Source organism: Ammodytes marinus (assembly GCF_949987685.1).
Source record: "Ammodytes marinus genome assembly, chromosome: 9".
Classification (NCBI taxonomy): domain Eukaryota; kingdom Metazoa; phylum Chordata; class Actinopteri; order Uranoscopiformes; family Ammodytidae; genus Ammodytes; species Ammodytes marinus.
In genome coordinates, this window is record NC_137213.1 from 27,026,760 (window position 1) to 27,049,862 (window position 23,103).

General features: G+C 39.5%; 1 protein-coding gene across 1 annotated transcript; it reads right to left on the reverse strand.

Annotated features, from left to right (window-relative positions):
• Positions 1 to 2,488: 2,488 nt before the first annotated feature.
• On the reverse strand, positions 2,489 to 22,397 carry pip4p1a (phosphatidylinositol-4,5-bisphosphate 4-phosphatase 1a). Its single transcript, XM_080034288.1, has 7 exons — positions 22,199 to 22,397; positions 20,648 to 20,841; positions 17,185 to 17,291; positions 14,986 to 15,091; positions 11,545 to 11,597; positions 10,297 to 10,387; positions 2,489 to 5,946 (listed from the first exon to the last, which is right to left on the reverse strand). Exons 1-7 carry the CDS (start codon positions 22,314 to 22,316, stop codon positions 5,803 to 5,805), a joined length of 813 nt encoding a protein of 270 aa, XP_079890414.1. The 5' UTR covers positions 22,317 to 22,397; the 3' UTR covers positions 2,489 to 5,802.
• Between the last annotated feature and the right edge of the window lie 706 nt (positions 22,398 to 23,103).

Consider the following 23,103-nt stretch of genomic DNA (forward strand, 5'->3'; position numbering starts at 1 on the left):
CTAGTGTAAATAAAATGTACATTTGGGTGTTTATTTTTACCTGGTCTGTTTGCGTCTGTATATTTTGTCCTATACAACCATCTTTAACGGCCATTATCTCAACATTCGCTTTTTTTCCCCCCCAACACTCTGAACCAATAATCTCAACTTCTAAAGCACTTACATCAAATAAACTTTCCATAATCATTCCTAGCATTATTCTTAAGGTTTTTACAAAGGACTATTTCTGTAATAACCTACAGAATACTGATAAGAATATTTTTAAGACCTGTGCATTGTATTATTTTTTTTATATAAAATGAAAAAAGGCCATTTCCAAAAACAGTTCTGTAAAAACGTCAGCCTCTTTAATGTTGAAATCCAATATTTTTTACAGATACAAATACATAATAATTACTTTAATGATTGTCATAATGTCAGATGGCAGAGTTTCATGATAATATCTGTAAGTGAAACACTTTTTCCTCTATTCACCTGCAATGTGTCTCACCTTAAAACCCAGAAGGTTACGGGACCAATTGTCTTGCTCACTTACAGGGGGTTTTCTTTTTTTTTCTTCACTTTCTTTCCTGATCTCTCATCCTCCCTCGTTCATCCTTCTCTCTCCCGGGAGCTGTGTGGTTTCTGAAAGGTTTCTCAATGTCCTTAATCCCTCCATCTCTTTGTGTCCAGGCAAAAAATATATCCGCATGAAACTCAAGAGGCAGACAGCAGGGAAGTGCCAAGCCAAGATGTGTCAGAAAAAAAATAGCAGTGTCTTCTTCCCAACCATTTGAGGGAATAAGGGGGAAAAACGGGTTGAGATCCTTTTTAAAAATAAAGATCAAAACCAATTTCGGCTTCCCTATAATAAAAAAAAACTCAAAAATTTCTAATTAAATTGTGTTAAATTGGAGTCATTCAGGTGCAACAAAGAGAGGGAATATTGCACTCACAGGAATTATCCAAATGAATTGAGTGGCTGATAGCTTTTAAATCATAGGTTTCAGTTACAAATAGTATCTCTAAACCTACTCTGTAGACATTATATCTGGAAGCCATTATAGGTGGGTGTGTTAGGCCAATGTCTGTTATAGGGTATTTCTTAAAGATGCTGGATGGAGTAGGCCTATATCAGTGATGTCAAAACAAGGTTACTATGATGAATCCACATATTTATGTTAAAGCATTTTCACACAAACGGGATTAAATTGGTAGGCTATATATGCTGAGCTCATAGAGTAACCACTAAACATATAGGCTACTACCTGCACAGCAGAATGAGAGCACATGCAATGTTAGGCCTAGTAACAAGGCAAGGTAAGTTTATTCATATAGCACAACTCAGACACAAGGCAATTCAAAGTGCTTACAGGGGCATGAAATACATCACGATTGAAAAACATCAAGCATAGAGTAGGCTAGACATTAGAAAAGCGAATGTAAAATATGACTTTATTAACCGATTTCCATGGGACTGTAACCCACTGTGTAAACCAAACAGGACTTTAACCTTTTTGTAAACAGGAATGTAACCTATTAACAAGCAGAAGTTGAAAAAGGTTTGCCCAAAGTAGTAGATAAATGCGTATATAAAAGGTATGATAACACTTCATTTGGCATTTAGACTGGATGCCTTTAGAAGCAGGTGCAAGCAGGCGCGGAGGGACCATAGAAAGGGGAGGGACGCAGCCGTATCGTATCACGCGCGCTCTCTCTCTCTCACACACACTGTATGACGCACACACTCAGTGTATGGTTGCGTGGGATCCTGCCTCTACCCACCAGCTCATCGTAGCTCGCCGTGATCGTATAGTGGTTAGTACTCTGCGTTGTGGCCGCAGCAACCCCGGTTCGAATCCGGGTCACGGCATTGCGAGACAATGTCACGGCAGATGAGCTGAATTTTGTAGTGGGCTATGGAAAAAGATAATGCCTTTATCTTACAAACCTACAATATAAAACACAATAAATATAGCAGGTTTACATCCGTAAGCTGTATTGTTTATGTTAACACCATTTATAATCTTCATCTGACTGTATGGGCTACATATCAGTGCTGAATTTTTTATGAAATGCTCTTTGTTACGTCAACTTTACTGTAACATTGTCAAGACACTGTGCAACGCAGAGTATGAATCGTGCAACCTTTTCAAGAAGCGAAACACGATAACATAGAGTCAATCTACTGCACTGGTGTCAATCAATCCGTATTTTAGCACTAAAGTTGCACAAGGGCAAGACAACAGCAGCATAAAAAGTCAGGAAAAAGGGCACACTGAGTATTTCAAGGGCCCAGAACATATCGTCATAATAATATATGCAAAAATGTCACCTTCGAGATCTTATGCACGCAGGTTGACCTCAAACATTGCACCATAACATTTACATGTAATTAAAATGTAGGGCTACAAAGATACATGGCATTATCAGATCCCGTGTGTGTGTGTGTGTGTGTGTGTGTGTGTGTGTGTGTGTTGGAAAAATAACACAAAGAACTCACGTCCACTGTTTTGTACATCATCATCATGTCTTTATTTGTGTGTAAACAAACTCTGAAAAGAGCATCAGCCAGGTTCTTATTTAGTGGCGTTTAAACATGATTGGATTTTTTATTTTAATTTTAATTTTTTTGCAGTCATGGATAAAACATGATCACTCCACTGCAAAAAACAAAGGTCTCCTTAAGCAAGTCATGTCATCTTAAACTCAGTCCTACAATCCTATTTTGATTTGATCGGTTTCTTAAAAATGTAATGCAGTGACCATAAGTTAAAAACTGGCAAATTATTGTATTGATTTCAATAAAAGGAAAAAAATATATAATTGCCATCGGTTGAGTGTTGAAAAAAAGTGAAATAATCTCACCCCATTACAGACTTTTGCCATATTAAATAAGATTGTAGGACGTGATAAAAAATGACTTAATTGCCGCCTTTTTTTGCAGCGTGTACAATAAATAACATGACACTTTCCATATGAACTGTTTGCGACCTCAGTTCAGTCTAGCAGGGTAACTTCATCTCATTTTTACTTGGTGAATGCAATGCAGTGTTTCTCACTACTGTATAAGGTGCTGTGTGTGTGTGTGTGTGTGTGTGAGAGCAATATTGAAATGTAACTGACTAGGAATGTGATTTGGAGGTAATGTATGTGTGTGTGTGTGTGAGAGAGTGAGTATGTTGATGTGTTTGCAGTTTTGTGGTTAAGATTTGGACACGGCCGTGTGTCCAGGAGGCTTATCAGGTTAGTAGTAGATCATCAAATCATTAAATATGTAACAGGTTGCAAAAAAAATAACCTTCTTAAAAACGGACAAAATAAAATGTCTGCAACGATCACAGCAGTAGTAGTATTAGTGTTAAGCTTTCAGAGTGCAACGTAATAGGCGCAGTCACTTCCATTGTATACACACACATAGGACAACAAATATATTTACAATCCAAAACAACAAAGAATGTACAGTAATCCATTATAACAAAAGATAATATGTAACCACATTCAGAACCACAGACGAGTCATTGTGGGAATTACACTGAGTGAGACTGTAGGGTGGTGTGGTGTGGTGTGGTGTGTGTGTTTGTCTGTAGTGTGTGTTTGAAGTTACTGACCGATTGTGACTGACATTTTTTTTTCTTTTGCAAAGATTCCACTGGCCTTTAGGTGAATGCTAATATCTGAAATGTTTTCATTTTTTTTTTCGTAGCTCAAGATCCCAGCCTCCAATCTTCAATGACAACAACTCGACATATTTTTTCAGTGTGAATGAATGGTCCCGAATTCAAACTAGGCAGAACTGTGCTTTTGTGCCGATCAAGAAGTGTTAAGAGGGTTTGCCATCAGGAGACATACAAGGCCGTACTCTGTGTAGTATTGGCATTTTCAGGCTTACCGTTTTGCTTTCACTGATTTTTCAACCTCAGCGAGGGAAAAATACACAGACAGGCGCTAAAAAATGCAGCTCTTAATGTTATCCCTAGACAAATGCTGTGCTGTTTGCAAGGATAAAAACTATTCCAAAACACACCTTATACTCTTTTACCTCACAGGGGTTTTGTGGGTATAAAGAGAGGCAGACATCTATGTTGCAACAGTTTTGTATCTCAGTCTGTTTTGGGGAAAGCTGAACAGAATAAAATGTAACATAATAGTACAGCCTGTAATAACGCCTGTCTATTGACCTATAGGAGGGAGGATTATGCCACATTTTGTGGGATACGTCCATTCAATATTTGTGATTTAGAGTTCCTATGAGGAACTTTTAAATGGTTTATGAAACAGTCTCGTTTTTCCTCCGATGATCCTAATTGACCTGTAACAGCAAACGAGACCATCAACGAAAACAACGCAATTATAGAGTTATTAGTAATGCCTTTGCACAGGTCTGAATTTTCCCGCCAACTTGGACAAAAGGATTTACGGAAGGCAGACCGGAAGATCCTGCTTCCTGAACGGTAGTAAAGCAAAGTTTTCTTTTCTTTAGCATGGTCATATCATTATTAATCTGACATATACAAGTGTTTCAAATCCTAAGTACAGCAGGCGCTGACGTTGTAAACACAATAGAGATTTTGTCCAAAGGGGGCACTACAATCAACAAAAATGGAAAGTTCCTCGTAGCAAGATTTTTTAAAGTCAACATGTTGGCTATAGGTGGGATCATAAAGGGCATACAAAGCGGATGTGGTTTCAATGTAACAGGACCAGAATAAATTATAAGACTTTCATGTTAAATAGAATTAATGTCAAAACAGTCTGGAGAAAATCTGTTTGAAAGTCTCGTCTTTGAAGAGAGGCTGAGAGGCTGGGAAGCCTTTGGTTTCTGCTCTCTGAGCTGATGCAACTCTTAAAGAGCATCCTCCTTTTGTTGTGAAGATGTGGACGTATGCGTGTGTGTGATTTTTGGTGTGTGTACGTGTGTGTCTGTTTGTGTGTGTTTAAGTGTGTGTGTGTGTCTCTATCACACCTCCTTTTTAAGGCTTTCGAGCAGCTTTGGATCAAAGTCAGTTCCCGGGGGATAATTCAGCATAAACATTGAGTAGAGAGACATCACAGCCTTACCTTCTACACACGGCCAAATTACATATTTTTTTAGGACACATTTCAACACCTTACTTGATCTTACGATTCACAATAAGCAGGCCCATGTCCCTTCTAGCCACACGTCTCTATACTGACATCCATTGGTTTAGCTTCGTCTGACTTCATCGTCCGCTTGTCACAAAAAAATATTTTTCTCGTTTTTGAAAAAAATAAACGATAAATGCTTGAATACTAAAACCTAATGTCAAATTAGGATTTGAAGGAAGAGTGCGTCTCCCCTAATCAAAAACAAGGGGCGATGTATATTTATATATTCACAACTAAAATGTGACTTAAAGCCCTCTGTCTCAGAGGTTGCGCGAGTGCAACTAGATGTGCCACGGACTTAATCCAAAATGTAGAAATAGCGCAAGGGGAGGAAAGAGAACCGGGATTTTTGTTGTTGTTATAACTGTTATAATTATAATGTTAAAATAAACCCCTCCCCCCACTGGCCACGAGATTAGAACAGATAAACAGTACAATAGTAGGCTATACGCTTCATCATAATTACCGATAAGATATATAGCAATCGCCGCCATTCGCTATCACCATCCAGTTTTAGAAAGACATTTAACTAAAAGGGGAAAGACGGAGAAGGGAACTGTTTCTCTCTGGAGTTGGATTTTTAAATAAATATTTTTTTGTGGGGTATTTTTTTCCTTTTCTTTAAAGCGATTTTTTCCTCTTGAAAAGGGTGTGGCAGGGTAGGAGAAGGGTAGGGGGTAGAGGGTAGGGGGTCTATGTGAAGTTCTGGAGGGGCTGGCTGACCCTCATACAGGCCCAGTAGAAAGCCCGGATCAGGGTGACCACCACCAGCAGCAGCAGCACGGCCCACGAGGCGTAGATCCCCTGGTAGGTCTGAGCTTTCACCCACGTGCCAGCCTGGAGAGAGAGAGAGAGAGAGGGAGGGGGAGGGAGAGAGGGAGAGGGAGAGGGAGAGGGAGAGGGAGAGGGAGAGGGAGAGGGAGAGGGAGAGGGAGAGGGAGAGAGGGAGAGGCGAAATAGCAAGAAAATTAGCAAGACATTTTTTTTTAAAGGCCTTTCAAGGGAATTCTAAGCATATTCTGACAGAGTATGATATGGTGGTTATAATGAGCTCGGGTTCAATCAGGCGTTAATGATGGGAACCAGCAGAAGATCTAAAGCCGCAATTAGGGTTTGAAAATGTTCTTCTATGCATTTATTATGTGACCCATTTATGTTGACGCAAACTGTGCAGAATTCCATCCACGTACTGAACGTATACAGTGAGTGTTACTGTTAAAAGAGGAACCAGCCCGTTTATTTTTTGTTATCTATGCTATTAATGCTATTGCTTAAGCCGTAGTTACACTTTCTTGTCTTGCCGAATTCCAATTTTTTCACCTATATCATATTTTTTTTTACTGTCTGCTTACATCTACATTTAACAGATTCTGGAGGAAGCATATTGTCAAAATCCCTTTTTGTCAAAATCAAGAAAAACTAAATTCCAGTGTTTATAAACAGCCTAGGCTCTGTAAATGGGTCCGGTATGGGTATGTACAAAGGATATGTAAACAATGGGGGCCAACCGTAGCTAGCAACATGGCTGTTTACAGAGCCTAGGCTGTGTATTAATACCAGCAACGTGTGGGACGGACAAAGGGGAAGACATTTGAATCGCGATGAAAAGGTAATATCCGACCTGTCCGCTTACATCGCAGAAGAAATTAGACATATCAAATTCATATGGGATTATTCCTACATATGAATGAGGCCTGCATCGGACTTTAGAATTTAAAGATGTTTTACTGTTTACACACACACACACACACACACACACACACACACACACACACACACACACACACACACACACACACACACACACACACACACACACACACACACACACACACACACACACACACACACACACACACACACACACACACACACACACACACACACACACACACACACACACACACACACACACACACACACACACACACACACCTAAAACTTTCCGTGTGTCTCATGTTTCCATAGTCCTTAGTTAATCCCTCTGCACCAGACAAATGAATTCCCACTGTTTGAAATGAGCACATTTTGACGGAAAAAAGCAAATATTTAATTCTCAGAGAGTGACTGAGAGATTGAAGAGAAAATACAATTCCCTCCAAGCATTAAGTATGCAGCTGCTCGAGAGAGAAGTGCTTAATGAAGATGGCAGAAGTAACTTTGAGAGGACCCGCAGGGATATTCTGGAGGATACGCAAATATGAATCTGTGTTTGAAAAGTCATCATAATACCAGAGCAAAGCTAATATGGGCTTAAAGAGTCAGAGAAAATATTATGAGACAGGATTTAGGAAGAAATATTTTGCGTATATATTTTGCCGGTTAACAGCTCTCTCAGGAATATGAGAAATCCGAGGAATATACCGAGTTAATTCAGAATGCAAACGGCCCAATGCAATGAAATGATCCTATTCCTCACTCCTACTCCATATATATCCAGTATGAAAAGAACTGTTTCACCTGTGTGTGAAACATATTTTTTTTCAAAGACAGGCATTTTTTCAGTATTTTCTTGTCTTGCATTTATTAATTAATTTACCTTTTTTTTTTTTTAAATGTTTGTACCCTGTATTTTTCCTTTACTATACTTTGCACCTATACTTTTTTCTTTACAGCTTTATTTCTTTCTTTACAAGGCTCAAGCCTGTGAAATGAAAGAAAATAATTGATATTGTTGTTACTACCTCTATGAATGTATGTTGACAATAAAAGAAAAACAATCATAATGGGGAAAAAAGAAAGAAATCCCGGTAATAAATAATCTTGCTCACAATGTTGACAGCCAGATAACTCCGGGATGATACACAGCCCTGACTCAGATGATTAATGCTACAAACCACAGAGTGTGTTCAGGTCCACGACCAGTCATCCAGATAAGGTTGGCCACACAGAAACACTGGCAGACATATGCTTTTCTCTTTTTATCAGTATATATAAAAAAAGAGTGTTCCTAGCAGTTGTATCTAACCATTAGTTCATTGAAACAGGCAAGCAATGCTGAAATAACATCAAATATGCTTAAAACAAATATGTGTGCATCAGCCTTAAGTTAAATTAAGTTCTTCCCTCTTCTCCTGTTAAGTCTTAATGACTAAGTTTGCTCTTAGGGACCTCAAAATCTTAAAAGGTGGAGTCAGAGATTCTGGTGAACTTCTGGTGGCTTGTTTTAAAAAAAATTTTAGGTCAAAATCAGTGAATATGTCCTCACGATCTGCTATCGGTCTGCACTGTGTGCGGTGGAAAAAAAAATCCATTGTTAATACACAGCCTGGGCTCTGTAAACGGTCATGTTGCTAGGTACTGTGGGCCCCTTTGTTTACATACCCTCTGTTTATAGAGCCTAGGCTGTATATCAACACTGGATTCTTTTTCAGAGCACAAACAGTACAGACAGGTCGCAGATCGTGAGGAGATATTCACAGATTTTTACAAAAAGTGATTTTGAAAAACAATCATTCTCCAGAATCACTGGCTCCACCTTTAACTCGTGAAAACAGCCCAGCTCCACACAGCTACTGATATTATGGTTATACATTTTTCTAGCTATCTTCGATTTCTAACCACCTACATGTGTTGTAAAACCACTGCAATCTTAATCCTAATTAAACGCAGACTGGATATGAAGTTTGTTCCCGATAACTTTGCCTTGGGGTTGTTGCCCACAGTGTTTTATTGATGCAACGTTGGGATTAAAAACCTGTCAAATCCTGTGCTCTTGAGCCATTCTCATAATTAAAACAACTCACTTTTGTATTAAACACAACCTGAGCTTGTGTTGTGACATTTATTGCCACTACACCGGCATTAGGCAATGTTGTCAATACAGCATATTTATTGCATGCCCAATTGCTTACTGTTACAAATGCTGGCAGGCACGTAGGCATGCTGTGTTCAGTGTGTGTGTGTGTGTGTGTGTGTGTGTCTGTCTGTTCAGCGCGCGTGTGTGTGTGTGTGTGTGTGTGTGTGTGTGTGTGGAAACTACAGGGATCCTTTTCATGTTCGTCTTGCGCCCTCTGCTGTTTGTAAAGCAGAATGTGTCAAGTTTGGTCTGGCTGTGCGAGACTAGCTTTGCACTGATGTATGCATATGTATCTCTATTTATTAATGTGTGCTATGTTATTACTTTTAACTTATTGGTATTGCTTTATTTCCCCTTTACTGTTAAAGCACCTGGTATTGCAATTTTGCACGAAAGTAACTATAGGTAAAGTTTGATTTGATAATATGTAGATTTGTCTACTGTTGCATTCCTACTATTTCCTATTTGAATCAAAGCAATAACTGAAAACGGATCATACAGAATACTTTACTACCCTTGGAAAAATAAGTAGAGGGGACAACAGGAGCTGAAAACTAGAGCCAGAAGTTATATAAATGTGTTGTGCTATTGGGGTGGGTGTTGCTTTCAGCTCAAAGTAGCTCTGTGTCTGTCTGCTGTATCTCCCTGACAAATAGAGAGCTGTCACAATGTGTCTGGAGAGCGGCTGAGTGTCGCACTCCCTCCATGTTAAACAAGAGCCAACAAAAAAAGGCAGATAGATTAGAATCGCAATGCTTTGTTTCTACTGTGTGTGTGTGTGTTTGTGTGTGTGTGTGTGTGTGTGTGTGTGTGTGTGTGTGTGTGTGTGTGTGTGTGTGTGTTTCCCTTTGTTTCATTTGTCATTGTAAAGGTTTTACTTTGTAAACTAACAAGGGAGGACAGATTACTAGTTTGACATTGTTCTTTTCTGTTATTTTCAGTCTGGTAAAATGGAAAAAGCCTACAAGCCAGTCATTTATAATATCTTATCAAAAAAGCTGGAATAATGCTTGTGGTTGAAAATCACTTTTTTTTTGTCAAAATCAGAGAATATCTCCTCAACATCCACTACCTTAACATACTGTGTGTGTGTGTGTGTGTGTGTGTGTGTGTGTGTGTGTGTGTGTGTGTGTGTGTGTGTGCTTAAAAAAAAATCCAGTGTTAATACACAGCCTTGCCTCTGGTAAACTGGCATGTCACAAGCTACAGTGGGCCCACTTTGTTAACATACCCTTTGTGTACATACCAGTTTACAGAGCCCAGGCTGTGTATTGACGCCTTAAAGATATATACACACTGATTTTGACAGAGAGCGATTTTCGACAACAAGCGTGACTACACCTTTAATACTGACTGTTAGTGAGGTGTGTGTGGTAGCATTCACTCACCATCAGTCCGGCGGTTGAGATGCTGAAGAGCAAGCAGAGTAGAAAACACCACAAGCTCCGCCTCCGAGGATACCGCTGACCAATAGAGGAGCTGCAGGAGGAGAGGACGTTTATACTTGTGTTAGGGAATGAACCTAAATGAATATAAGTGAGTAGAAATCTAAACTATGATTAGCATTTTTTTTTTAAGATTATGGCATTTTCAAGCTTTATTAGATAGTACAGAGTCGAAATGGGGAGACAGAGAGACGGAGGGAATGACATGGAGTAAAGGTCCTCGAGTTGGATTTGAACCCGCGACCACTGCAACGAAGGCCGGAGCCAATATGGTACGCGCTCTATCCACTACCCCACCAGAGCGCCTGTATGATTAGCGTTTCTAATGACATTTTCAATGGATCAGTTTCTATTTAAGTTCTCGAGGAGGACCCTGAATTCAGCCATCACCGATTGTATTATTTACCCGCCGCCTGCGACCACTACAAAGGTATTCTGACTGTGACTATGACGGATTAATAATGGTAAAATGACCATGGTGAAGCAAAGTAAACTTTTATTTAGTAGCGTTCATAAACACAGGCTTTTCTGGCCTTCCTGCTGTAAATTGTTTCATCTAAATTGGCGGGGAATTGGACCCGTGCAAAGGCATTAATAATACCTATATACAAAAAAATGGCATTCTTTTCACTCATGGTCTCGTTTGCTGTTACGGGGCACTTATAATCATCAGAGGAAACATGTGACTGTTTCAGAAACATTTAAGACTTTCTTAGTAGTCTCTTTAAAGTCACGAGATCTTTGGTGACCACGTTAAGAAGCTTACGGAGATAGTGATAAAGGAATGTGTTTAGTGGTCAAGTTCAAGGGAAACTCATGCGGCGCAAAATAATCCGACAGATCAGAAAACCGCAAGATGTGTAAACACCTCGAGGGCTGCCGAGGAATTTATTTGAAGAGAAGAGTCACACAAACAAAATCTTACAAGTTTGATACCAAAAAGAAAAACTAGCGTGTCCTGTCCTTGAAGTAGACCCTGAGGCCTACCTATTACCTGCTGTCTGACACACACACACACACACACACACACACACACAGACACACACACACACACACACACACACACGCACACACGCACACACACACACGCCCTCACACACACACACAATGAGTTTGAGCTAAGTGCCTGTCAAAGTAATTCTTCATAGTCAAAGTACAGTGAGGGTGATGAATTGCCTTGGAGCTACTTACACTTTCCTGCAGTGCGGGCAGCGGGCCAGTGTCCGGTCTGTGAACTCTGTCCACTGGAATCACAAAGAGGAAAAGACATCATGTGTGACCTTCAGTTTTCAGCCAAAAAACATTATAGTGGTAACAATATTTAGACATTGAATGAATGACAAATACTTAATAATTGTAACGCCATGTTTCGAAAAGGAGTGGGAAGAAGTTTATTTATGTACATTTATTTTCAATCAAAAAATGTGTAAAAGCTTATTGAGACACCCAACTTTGATATCATATTGTGACTTCTAACTTTTTAAGACCAGGTTTCCAGAGGCTTTAAAACATATTGCGTAAAATAGCTAAATAATAAAGCAAGTCTGGTTGGGCAGGGAATAGAAAAGAGCAAATAATTGTAAGTGCTTTAAAGGTTCACTTCAAAAGTCATTCACACTGCTGGCTCATAATGTGTTTTATAATGTGTTTCTCCTGTACAGAAGGTTTTATATAAGTGACCTGTGGCTAATGTTAGGGGTGTGAGGGGGCTGTGTGTAATGAGGGTTGTTTGCCATCAAACGTTTGTATTGCAGTAAAAGCCCCGACTATTAGATTAATTGGGTATGGAGTCTGCAAAACACACACACAAAAAAATGAAAGTCCATATAACTTGTTCTGAGTTCAAAAGGGGATTTCTTGAAAAGGCTTGAGTGAAAATCCAAAATATAAAAAAATGCAATAATATAAAATGGACAAAAGCAACAGTCCTAACATTTGAGAAGACGGTACGAGCAATTACCTGCATTCCAAATCGCATACTCTTTCTGTTTTTCTATTCTACATACTACATCATTTTACCATAAAAATGATCTAGTTAGGAAGCACTGCAGTATGCTACACTTGTGACATACTTGTACTTATTTATTTCATCATAACATTCCCGCCTTGATCTTGCCTCGCCCAAATAGGATGCTGTTTTCAACAATAAAAATCGCGGAACATATCTAGTAGACATCCGGGTATTTTTTAAGCATACTAGATCGACCACAAGAATTGGGACATCCTACATCTTTTTTCTACCATACTAAATAGCAGAAAGTATGGGTATTTGAACACAGACATTGTTTGACATTTTACTTGATAAAAGGTAGTGTGTAATATAGGAGTATTTTGGCATCATATAGTGGTAAAAGTTCTAGATTGCAACACTCCAATTTTCCACACAAGTCTGTTCTGAATAATGCCGACAAAAAAAAAATCTACACACTGAACCTTTAAATGATCAATATTTGATTATTTTTGTTGATTGACCAACTGACTAAATGATTATTCAACCTTAAAACCACATGTAAATCTGCAGTGGTGTTGCTGGTACTTAAGTCAATGTCACATGGTGTCAGCAAGGTACTACTTTACTATGAATTCCTAGTAGAATTACAGATTTCTCTTCTTTAAATACTCTAGCTGCTGCACGAGTTGCTGACATATTATAAAAAATATATAACACACAACAACCATCCCAGTTCCTGACAACAGGCACTGTAGGCTTCTCTATTTGCCTTGTACATTGTATATTCTGTATTGTTGCTGCTTTTTTTTCTATTTTACTTGTATATTGCATGTTTCATTCTTGGCATTCAGTCTGTGGAAAACAAAGGAAGAATTTCATTGTATGACTGAGAACATGTTTCTTATTGTGCATACGACAAGAAACACTTTGAATCTTGAATCTTGTTTGCCATGTAAAAGAAAAAGAGAAAGAAAAACAGTCTTCTCTTTGGGATTAGACATGTATTCCTTCCACTAACATCAGACTGTGATAGATTTATAAAACGGCTCAGAGCAGAATGTACACTGTGGCATTCCAACTACATTCTACTTATTCTGAAGGGGGGGAAAAAAATATCTTGAGTAGCATTATCAGCACATCTGCCACAATAGGATCAGTGCAAAGTCACCCAGGGCAAAGATTTGGCTTTGGTTTGAGCCGCGGGCTTGAGGCAGGTGAGAGGGGGATGTACCACTGAATGTTAAACACACTCTGTAACATCCATCTAAGGGATTTTTTTAGGACTACCATTCTTCTATTTCTCTCCCTATCACTTTCACCATATGTACACACACAACATCTCTCACTGTCCCACTCATTGTTAAGGAGCACTAAGTAAAAATGTTACTTCCCCTTTGGCACAGAAATGGCCCCGAATATATCAAGAGAGAGTTGATGGAGTTATTGATTCACGTCAGTAACTCAGCGGTTTCTTGGCCGTGTGGGGATAAGATGTTTTCAATAATTCACTTGTCTGGCTGTGCTACAGTACGGTGCAAAACACAAACCTCACAGGCCTACTCAACGTGTCAACTTAAAAGATAAAGATACTTAAAGATACTTAAGGGTATATTAAGGGTAATATTTAAAACGTTTAGATGTCCTCATGAAACTTTGCCAGTTGATTACTTACCTTAAAACAATAATTTTGTATATTAAAAAGAAAAAACAGAATTTTTTAAATAAAACTGCAAATTGCATCCCATGTTAATCAGCTATTTAGCATAGTAATGCATCACCTCTCTAAAAAAAAGTTTTTCTTGTATATTGGCTCTTTTTAGTGGAGGTTATTTTATGTCTTTTTTCAGATGTATTTCCTTCAGAGAAAGCAGAGAGGTGCGGACTTGTGCCAGAGACCTGATTAACTGGTTGTACTGATGTTGCATTTCTAACTGAGGGTCTTAGAGGTTGATTAGGGCAAATCAATGAATGGATTTTTTTGTAGAAAAAAAAAAAAAAACTACACTTCAGATGCCACCAATTTGAGAGTTCAAATCTAGTGAGTGGACCTTTGAGCTCAGACTATTACATGAACTGTAAAAGGTCAAGATGGAAGAACATTTAGGGAAATTAATTTATTCGCCTTTCTTTGCCAGGAGTTGAATGAGGAGATCGATGTTGGCATTATGTTTTAAGACAGGGAGCAGTGACTTCATGAAGTCTTCCAAGAAACAGTCCAGTTCAGTGTTTGAATGGATTAAAACAACCTAAATGCCAAATGATTCATTTAAAGGTGTAGTCACTGATTCTGGAATTCACTTTTTGCCTAAATGTTTTAATACAGAATACACATCCTAGGCTCTGTCAACAGGCATGTTGCTAGCTACGGGGGGGGGGGGCTCCTTTGTTTATATACCCTTTTTTAACATACCAGTTTACAGAGCCTAGGCTGTGTATTAGCAATTCATTTTTATGTCCAGCACACACAAAGTATAGACCAGTTGTGGATCTAGGAGATATTCACTGATTTTGACTAAAAGTGATTTTGACAACAAGCGTTCTCCACCCTTTAACTGTGGAATTATAAAAAGTGTGATTCTAAAACCTGTTGTTATTTGTTCAGGTCACAAAGATTCATAAAAAGTTTCCTTTAAGCTCATTAAAAATATATTCTTTTTTAAGTATAGAAAGTTGTTTCATACCAGGAAGGTGTTACTGCAGTGTCCACAGGAGACGCGTGCCCCGGCCGGCTGGGGGTCTGGACTGGCCGGACCGGGATGAACCGGGCCCAGGTTTATTATCCTCTTACTGGAAAGAGAAAGACACACACACACACACACACACACACACACACAGACACACACACACACACACACAAAGACAGAGTCAACATTCACATCATCACAAATCACTCAAAATCAGATTCCGCCTACAAGTAAACAATCACAGTCTGGTGTTGTGTGCCTGACGTGTCACTGACAGTTTGGAACGGCTGACGGCAGTGTTTTCTTTGGAGCCAATATTCTCATTACCACTCAAACTGCTTTTCCCCCAAGCGCCTTCCCTCAGACTCACTGATCACACACACACACAGAGAGACACAGACACACACACACACACACACACTCGCACTGAGATGTGTCTGCTTTAGACAGCATGTCTGCTCTCCATGCAAAACACTGACAGTGGAGGTAAAGTCTCCAGAGTAATGCAATGCAGGAAAAAGTGGGCTATGAGAAATACATATATACACAACCCTTTGGCCTTACTTTGATTTAATATGTAAACATTTGGTCAACTGAAGTAAAAGCAGGATTATGAACACTTACATCAGAGAAACACACACACACACACACACACACAGCTGTGAAGGTGAAAGCTTGTTGTTTTCCTGCCAACAAATTGTAAGCACATCATCCAATTTCAAGCATATATGTGCTTATGAGATCCAGGTGGAGTAATGTGCATATTTTAAACATGCAAATCTCAAATCAGCATTTAGAATTACCGTATGATCTGCACCGGAGCTGACAGGTGAATTATGTCTTTCAGATCTTTATAACAAGATGTTGTGATGGTGTACAGCTTTAACATGTATACACATTCGCACAGCAGCAGAAAATGACAAATTATGGCTAAAAAATGTTTTTCTCTTTCACATACCAGTACTATGCCTGGGGCGTCAACAAGGAATCTTATCTGTCTTTAGCAATTACACCTCGTCTGCAGAAGCATGGTGTTCAGATGGGCTGCCAAAGTCACACATTTAGACTGACTGACATAAGCCTTGTTTCACTATATTTAAAAAAATTATTCAGATAAAAACTACCAATACATATGTGTGTGACCTGACTGATGTCTGTTTGTTTTACTGACAGAACATTTATTTCACAAACATGTTGGAATTTTCAGCAACCATTTCCTGTTTACTTCCGACAAGATTGGGTTGTAGGAAGGGGCGTGTGTGTTATTTCTGATCTCTGACTTTGCAACATGAACATAGTAGCTCCAGGGAATTTAGTGGCTAATGGGTGGCTGTGGCGAAGTGGGTAGGGTGGTCCCCCCTCAACTACGGTGTTGGTGGTTCTATCCCCAGTCCCCCCGCCACAGGTCGAAGTGTCCCTGAGCAAGACACTGAACCCTAAATTGCTCCAGATAGTTAAGTTGCTATCGGTGTATGAATGGTAATGTGGGAATGGGAACAGGTCTCCCTTGAAAAAGAGTCTTCGGTCTCAATGGGATTTTTTTTAAACCGTGCTGGTTGAAAATGTAAAACCTCAACATTTTATTTATTTCACCTTTGATTATACTATTCCTGGATGAAATGTGTCCCAACATAACACACACTGCACACTGTGTTTTCCCCACACACACACAGTCTCATACTATGGAGGATATGCAGAGGTGAAGGACGTGATGTAGCTGGTTTAATGAGGCCGTTATTTCCTCCTCCGGCTGACTGAGCGCTGCATGTAAACGGCGCCGGGAGCAAAGCCTTAATTGAGGGACTGCTGCAACCAGAGCACTGTGTAGCCTCTGCTTCATTTCTCTTACTCACACAGACACAGACAGGTAGTCACACACAAACACAGACAGGTACTCGCACACATTCTTGTAGTTCTATCTTTGTGAGGACGCTCATTGACATACTGAATTACCTAGCGCTTTACCCTAATCATCAAAACTAAATGCCTTACCCCAACCCATGTACAAACCCTAACATAACCCTAATTCATATGTGAACCTTAAAACCTAGTGTTAACCCTCAACTAACAAGAAGAGTTTCCTTATTTTCGAAAAAATGTCCTCACTCCGATTGTAAAAAGCTCAAACTGGTCCTCGCAAAGATTCCTGTACAAGTAAAAACACACACGCGCGCGCGCGCGGAAAGAACTCCTCACCAATATGGCCGGGGACAGGCGATCCTCTGGGAAGTGACTTTGCAGATGAGCAGACAGTTGCAGGGGCAGCGGACGTACTTCTTCCCTGCTGGGGCGTTCTTAATGGGCTGCAGAGAGACAGACACACACACACACACACACACACACACACACACACACACACACACACACACACACACACACACACACACACACACACGCACACACACACACACAGGGGGAACAATGTATTAGAATAGCAGGAGAGATAGCAAGACAATTATTCTTGATGGACGGCAATTAACCGATACTACTCGAGGGAGAGAAGTGTTCTTGTGAGATACTGGAAGTGGCTGTTGTACTTCAGTCTCAGGTAAGGAACCAAAGGAGTGCATTCATCATACAGCATGTTACCGTTGGTGCCTCATTGTCCCTATCACTTCAGGCACAACTTGCTGACATATTCATAAAAAAAAACGTTTGTAATATTTTGAGGTTATTTAACACACCCCAAGCATATAGTAAGTAAGCATCAGCCTACAGCTTTAAAGGTCCATTTCTTTTTTATGTTTTTTTCTTTCGTTTTAAATCAAATATTTTTGTTTTTTATTTAATTATTATTATTTTTTTAATATGTGTATTCCGGATGGAAAACTGTTAATATCGACCAAAATAAATTATTTCTACTCACTACTTCTGAATTCACACTTATAATACTTATATTAATGACTCATACAACAGTCTTGCACTAACTCCTACCTTTATTAAAAAAAGGTATGTTCAGTTGTTTTCCCCACGATAGAAATGTATGAAGTTTCTTTGATTAAATATATCATTAAACTTTGCAGGATCTGTCTCAATGTGTGATCATTTCTCTCAACTCGTCTCAATTTGCAAAGTGAATCTGTGGCAGAAAAAATAACCATTTATATTGTTTACTTATACTGGTTGTCATCCCAAACCCAACTGTTAAATTAAAGCCTGTGCTAGACAAAAGTATAATATCACAATATGAGTCATCATTTATCAGCCTAATTAAGAGAAGGGGGGAAACCGCCCCCATTAAAACCAACACAGACGAGAATAGATCAAAGCCATTTACATTTATACAAATGATAATTGCCGTCCCACACAGTTGAAATATATATCACATTCCCGTACGAAGCCTTGGAAAGTAGCCAGCGCTTGGGACTTCTAACACATGGCTGTATGATGCAACATCCATCTGTAATGTTAACGGTGGGTGTGTGTGCTAATCCAGGCTAATTTAATTCTACATGCATTTTTGTGTGTTATGTTAACAAGGTTGTGCACACTGATTTACATATGAATACCGCGGACATATTTCTGTGCATGTACATATGTTCCCACCAGCTGTAGAATGGCTCGTATTGCCAACTGGTGCATCTGGACACATTTCTTATTTTTCACTCTTCCATCTGTACATAGCTTTAAGCCTACAACCTGTGAATCGCGCACACACACACACACACACACACACACACACACACACACACACACACACACACACACACACACACACACACACACACACACACACACACACACACACACACACACACACACACACACACACACACACACACACACACACACACACACACACACACACACACACACACACACACACACACACACACACACACACACACACACAGCTTTGTTGTATTCAGCACCACTCTACATTTGTCAAAAATCGTTAAGATCGGTTTTTTTCCCATTTCGTCAAAGATGTGATTAAGACTTGATCATTTCAAATTTACCTATGCATCTGTTGGACAATTCTTTTTTTAATTGAAGGGAAGTAAAAATGCATCTGTCCTCCTGGTTTTCTGCTGTGCGTGACAGTACATTCTGTAGTTATGTATCAATGTCAAGTTAATTGCGACATCTTGTGTAATTACAACAGGAACATGACTATGAGACTATTGTCAAGATGTCAGGTTGACTTTATGTACTGCCTCTGGTTTTGGCAGAGGAGCTTGAGTTTTTTTTTTTTTTTCAGAAATAGTTTTATTTCAGTTTAAACAGCATAAAATACAGTCCGTCACAGTCATATAATATGAAATAACATCTTACATTATTGCAATGACATAACAAAACAAAAAAAACAAAAAAAAATACAAAACAGTGCTTCTTCTGTTTTAAAAAAGTGGTGGAGCTTGAGTTTTTTAACATTACATTACATGTCATTTTGCAGACTATTTTATCCAAAAAACCTTTCAACTGGAGGTAGGCAGTTAGCATTGAGGGTCTTGCCTAAGTAAGGACCTTCATTGGACATGCCCCGACTGCAAATCGAACCCTGGTTTCCAGTACCATAGTCAGTGGTTTTAACTACGGAACTATTTTTCAACATTTGGACCAACATTTGCAACCCTTCTGCTTATTTTCAATATCAGCATTTTACTCAGTCTGGTTCAAAAACTCCTTTGACTTTAGACTAAGGGAAAAAAGCTTAACGGTCAACATGTCATAAGAACTTACAGGTAACACATTTTCAGTTTTTGACCAGTCAAACTGAATCATTAAAGTATATATATAGCAATCCAATTCATTCTGATCACTGGTATTAATACACCAAACACATACTGTAGATGTGCTTTTAGTCCATATCCATACCTTCTTGTCTAGTTAATGGACCGGCAAAGAGCTGACTAAACAATATAGTGAAACAAGTCTTTATCACGTCAAGACGGCCTAATGGATCTGAAGATTAACGAGGTATAATTGTATAGCTTTAGAATTTGTACAAGTGTTAATTTTTCTTATCATACATCCTGTCTACAGATATGTCTTAACAGCTACGCCCATTTTGAAGAGGACCCATACCTCCTTTATAACAAGTATCACTGTGATATTTTGGTCCTCAAACAAGTTGAAATGTCTTGCACTCAGCTGACCAAACCAACCAGATTAAATAAGTGAACACTCTAGGTTTGGAATAAACAAAATTACACAGTTAGGAGTGATTGTGTCATAGGATTTCCTCGAAAAAACAACTTCTTGAAGCTAACCAACTCTGACTAGGTGGACAATTCTCAGCATAGAAACTTGACTGACTGCCCACCTTAATAAACAAATTCAAAATATACAGTTCATTTAAAGAGTTGGTTTAACTTTAACAACAATATTTTGAAAGGGATAATAGGGCCTATTATTGGCCTGACTTTGGGCTCAATGGATTATCCACAGTAATACAGATTGTGGAAAGTCAATTATTTAAGCACCAGAAACGAAATTATTTTACATTCAACTCTACTGTATTTGGTTGGAGTTACAGTCTTAGAAACGCTTATCCCACTAAAATCCATATTATGCGTGAGTAGACCTCACTACGGCATGAGAGAAAATAGGTTCTTGTAATCTGTGTGAAACAACCCTCATAAATGACCACTTCTGTGTGTGTATGTTGTGTGTTTTTGAGTGAGATGTGGTTGTATGAATTCCTCTACAAACCTACCGTAGCCTCATTGCAAACGCCACACTTGACCACGTGCTGGTGGATCTTGCCCTCGACAGAGATGAGGCTCTGGCAGACCCTGCAGCTGATCACAGGGGCGCTGCCGCTCTCCGGGGAGGTGAGGGGGGAGTAGGGTGGAGGGTCCTCGCCCAGCAGCACTGAGGGCTGGGTGGGGCTGGGGAACGGCGGGAAGCCTGGACAAGGAAGGGAACCAATGAATGAAATGTAGTTAAAGGTGGAGTCAGTCATTCTGGAAAACGCTTGTTGTCAAAATCACTTTTTTTTTGGTCAAAACCAGTGAATATCTCCACACAAGTTGCGCCAAAAAAATGAATTGTTAATAAACAGCCCAGGCTCTGTTAACACATGTATGTTGCTAGCTACGACGGGGCCTTTTGATTACACACCCTTTTTTCCAGTACCAGTTTACAGAGCCTTGGCTGTGTATGAAAACTTATTTTTTTAACACTGAACACAGTACGGACAGGTAGCGGATCATGAGGGGAATCATGGGATATTCACTGATTTAAAAAAAATATATTTGACAACTAGCGTTCTCCAGAATCGCTGACTCCACCTTTAGAAGGAAAAGTCACAAGAGTTGTGCAATGGATTAAAAAAAAAAATTCCCATGACATGGTGCCTCTTACGTTACGGTTACGATTAACGACATAATACGATTTGGTCTTGTGTTCCACTGAAAGGAGCTTTAGAAGAAAAAACACGTCTGGAATGTGGAGCGTAGTAGCTTCAACAAATGAGGGTCTGGCTGAGTATTTGTGAAAGACAGAGAGAAGTAAAAAAAGAGGAAAATATAGGAAATAAATGGGACAATTTCCATTTTTAAATTGCAACGTTTCAAAGAACTATTGTTCTATAATAGCCCGCTCTCCCCATGTCTTTATTCAAGACATTTTAATACCTTATTTCTACTTTAACTTATTCAACAATTTGTAATGAACTTTAAGAACCCTGATTTCTGGTAAGCATTGTCAAATAAAGGCAATATTTTAATGTTCTATAATTCCAACACCTTTCAGACTTTAGGGGTCTGTGCGAGTCTGACTGAGGTTGTCAGAGTAAAACCATTAAACCCATTATAAGAAACCCTTTTACAATGTCATATAGGAAACACATATCATGCTTTTCCCATTAATGCATTAAACTAAGTCCCGCCCTACGTGAACGCTCATTGGTCGCAGCTCAGTCTAGCGGGCTCCCTATTGGCTCTCTTCTCCGTCAATCATATCAGGTGTTCCACCGATGCTAGCTAGCTAAGCATTACAGTTGTCAAGCATGAGAGAGCAGAGTTGACAATTCAGCTATTAAATTTACGTGCAGCAATTTGTGTAATGAAACGTAAATAAAACATGCCATAATAATATTGCTGAGCTGCATGCTACAGTCCCTACATACCCGACACTGAGGGCTTTCCAAAGCTGAGCTAGCATGCTAACCAGAATGCCCAGTCAGTGGTGGGGGCTAAGGAATGCTAAGCTAACTCCAGGGCTGGCTGGTGGAGGAGAGAGGCTGAGCTCCATGGATACTCACCCTGGGGTTTGTTGGGCACACCGTAGGGCGCTGCTCCGGGCGACACCCCGCCGTTGCCGCTGCCCAGATTGCCTTCTCCCAGATCGGATAGTAACGGGGACCTCTCGCCGTCCGCCATGCCGAGACCGAGCCGCGGGGCGGGGGACAGACAGTGGCAGCGTGAACGCAAGGAGGACCAGACCGATACGGTGCTGTTGTATTGTTGTGTCGGAAATGCACAGAGTCACATGATCACACCACCGCTCAGTGCCGTGATGTTGGAGCGATGCTAGGAGGTGTGGCACACAGTCTGCACACCCAGTCTGGCCCAGGGGATGCTACAAACTAAATAGGTGTTCATGACTATAATCCTAAATGTGTGACTTTAAAACTTTACCGTAATGTAGTCACGGGCAGGTTTAGTATTTAGGGGCTAAAGCAATCACATGCATGGGGCCCCTAATAATGTCCCTTATTCTTTCCTCTTTTTCAACTTGTAAATTATAAGACTTATGCGTAACTTTGTTCCTTCATATTCAAATGACTTTTTTTGTTTACCATGATAATTCTTTGTGTAAATGATATAGGCACGTGATGTAAATGAAATATAGATAATGTAGCCTAGCCTACATTATGATCATTAAGAGCAGTTGAATAAGGGGTGGGAATACAGCTTCGGCTTCCTCTCACTCCTTTTCGAACAAAGACACAACATTTATTTTATAAATATTGTTTATGACACTTTATAATTATTGTTTTTTTGTGTTATATGTATTCGTATGATAGTCATAGCCTACTTGCTTTGTTATTTTTCGAAATAAAGACGAAATGAAATGTGAGTATTGTAATTACACTATTTGCACCTATCCTCTTTAACCATTTCCAACCATTTACCATCGGGGTAGTAATTATTTAATAATAAAGCA

What these genes read in the sequence shown, in the direction of transcription:
- pip4p1a (XM_080034288.1), bottom strand. Translation starts at nt 22,316, where the DNA reads ATGGCGGACGGCGAGAGGTCCCCGTTACTATCCGATCTGGGAGAAGGC. An exon ending in ACTGCAGTAACACCTTCCTG is followed by an intron (nt 11,598 to 14,985) that starts GTATGAAACAAC and finishes TTGTGATTCCAG; the next exon opens with TGGACAGAGTTCACAGACCG. An exon ending in TCTCAACCGCCGGACTGATG is followed by an intron (nt 5,947 to 10,296) that starts GTGAGTGAATGC and finishes CTCTCTCTCCAG; the next exon opens with GCTGGCACGTGGGTGAAAGC.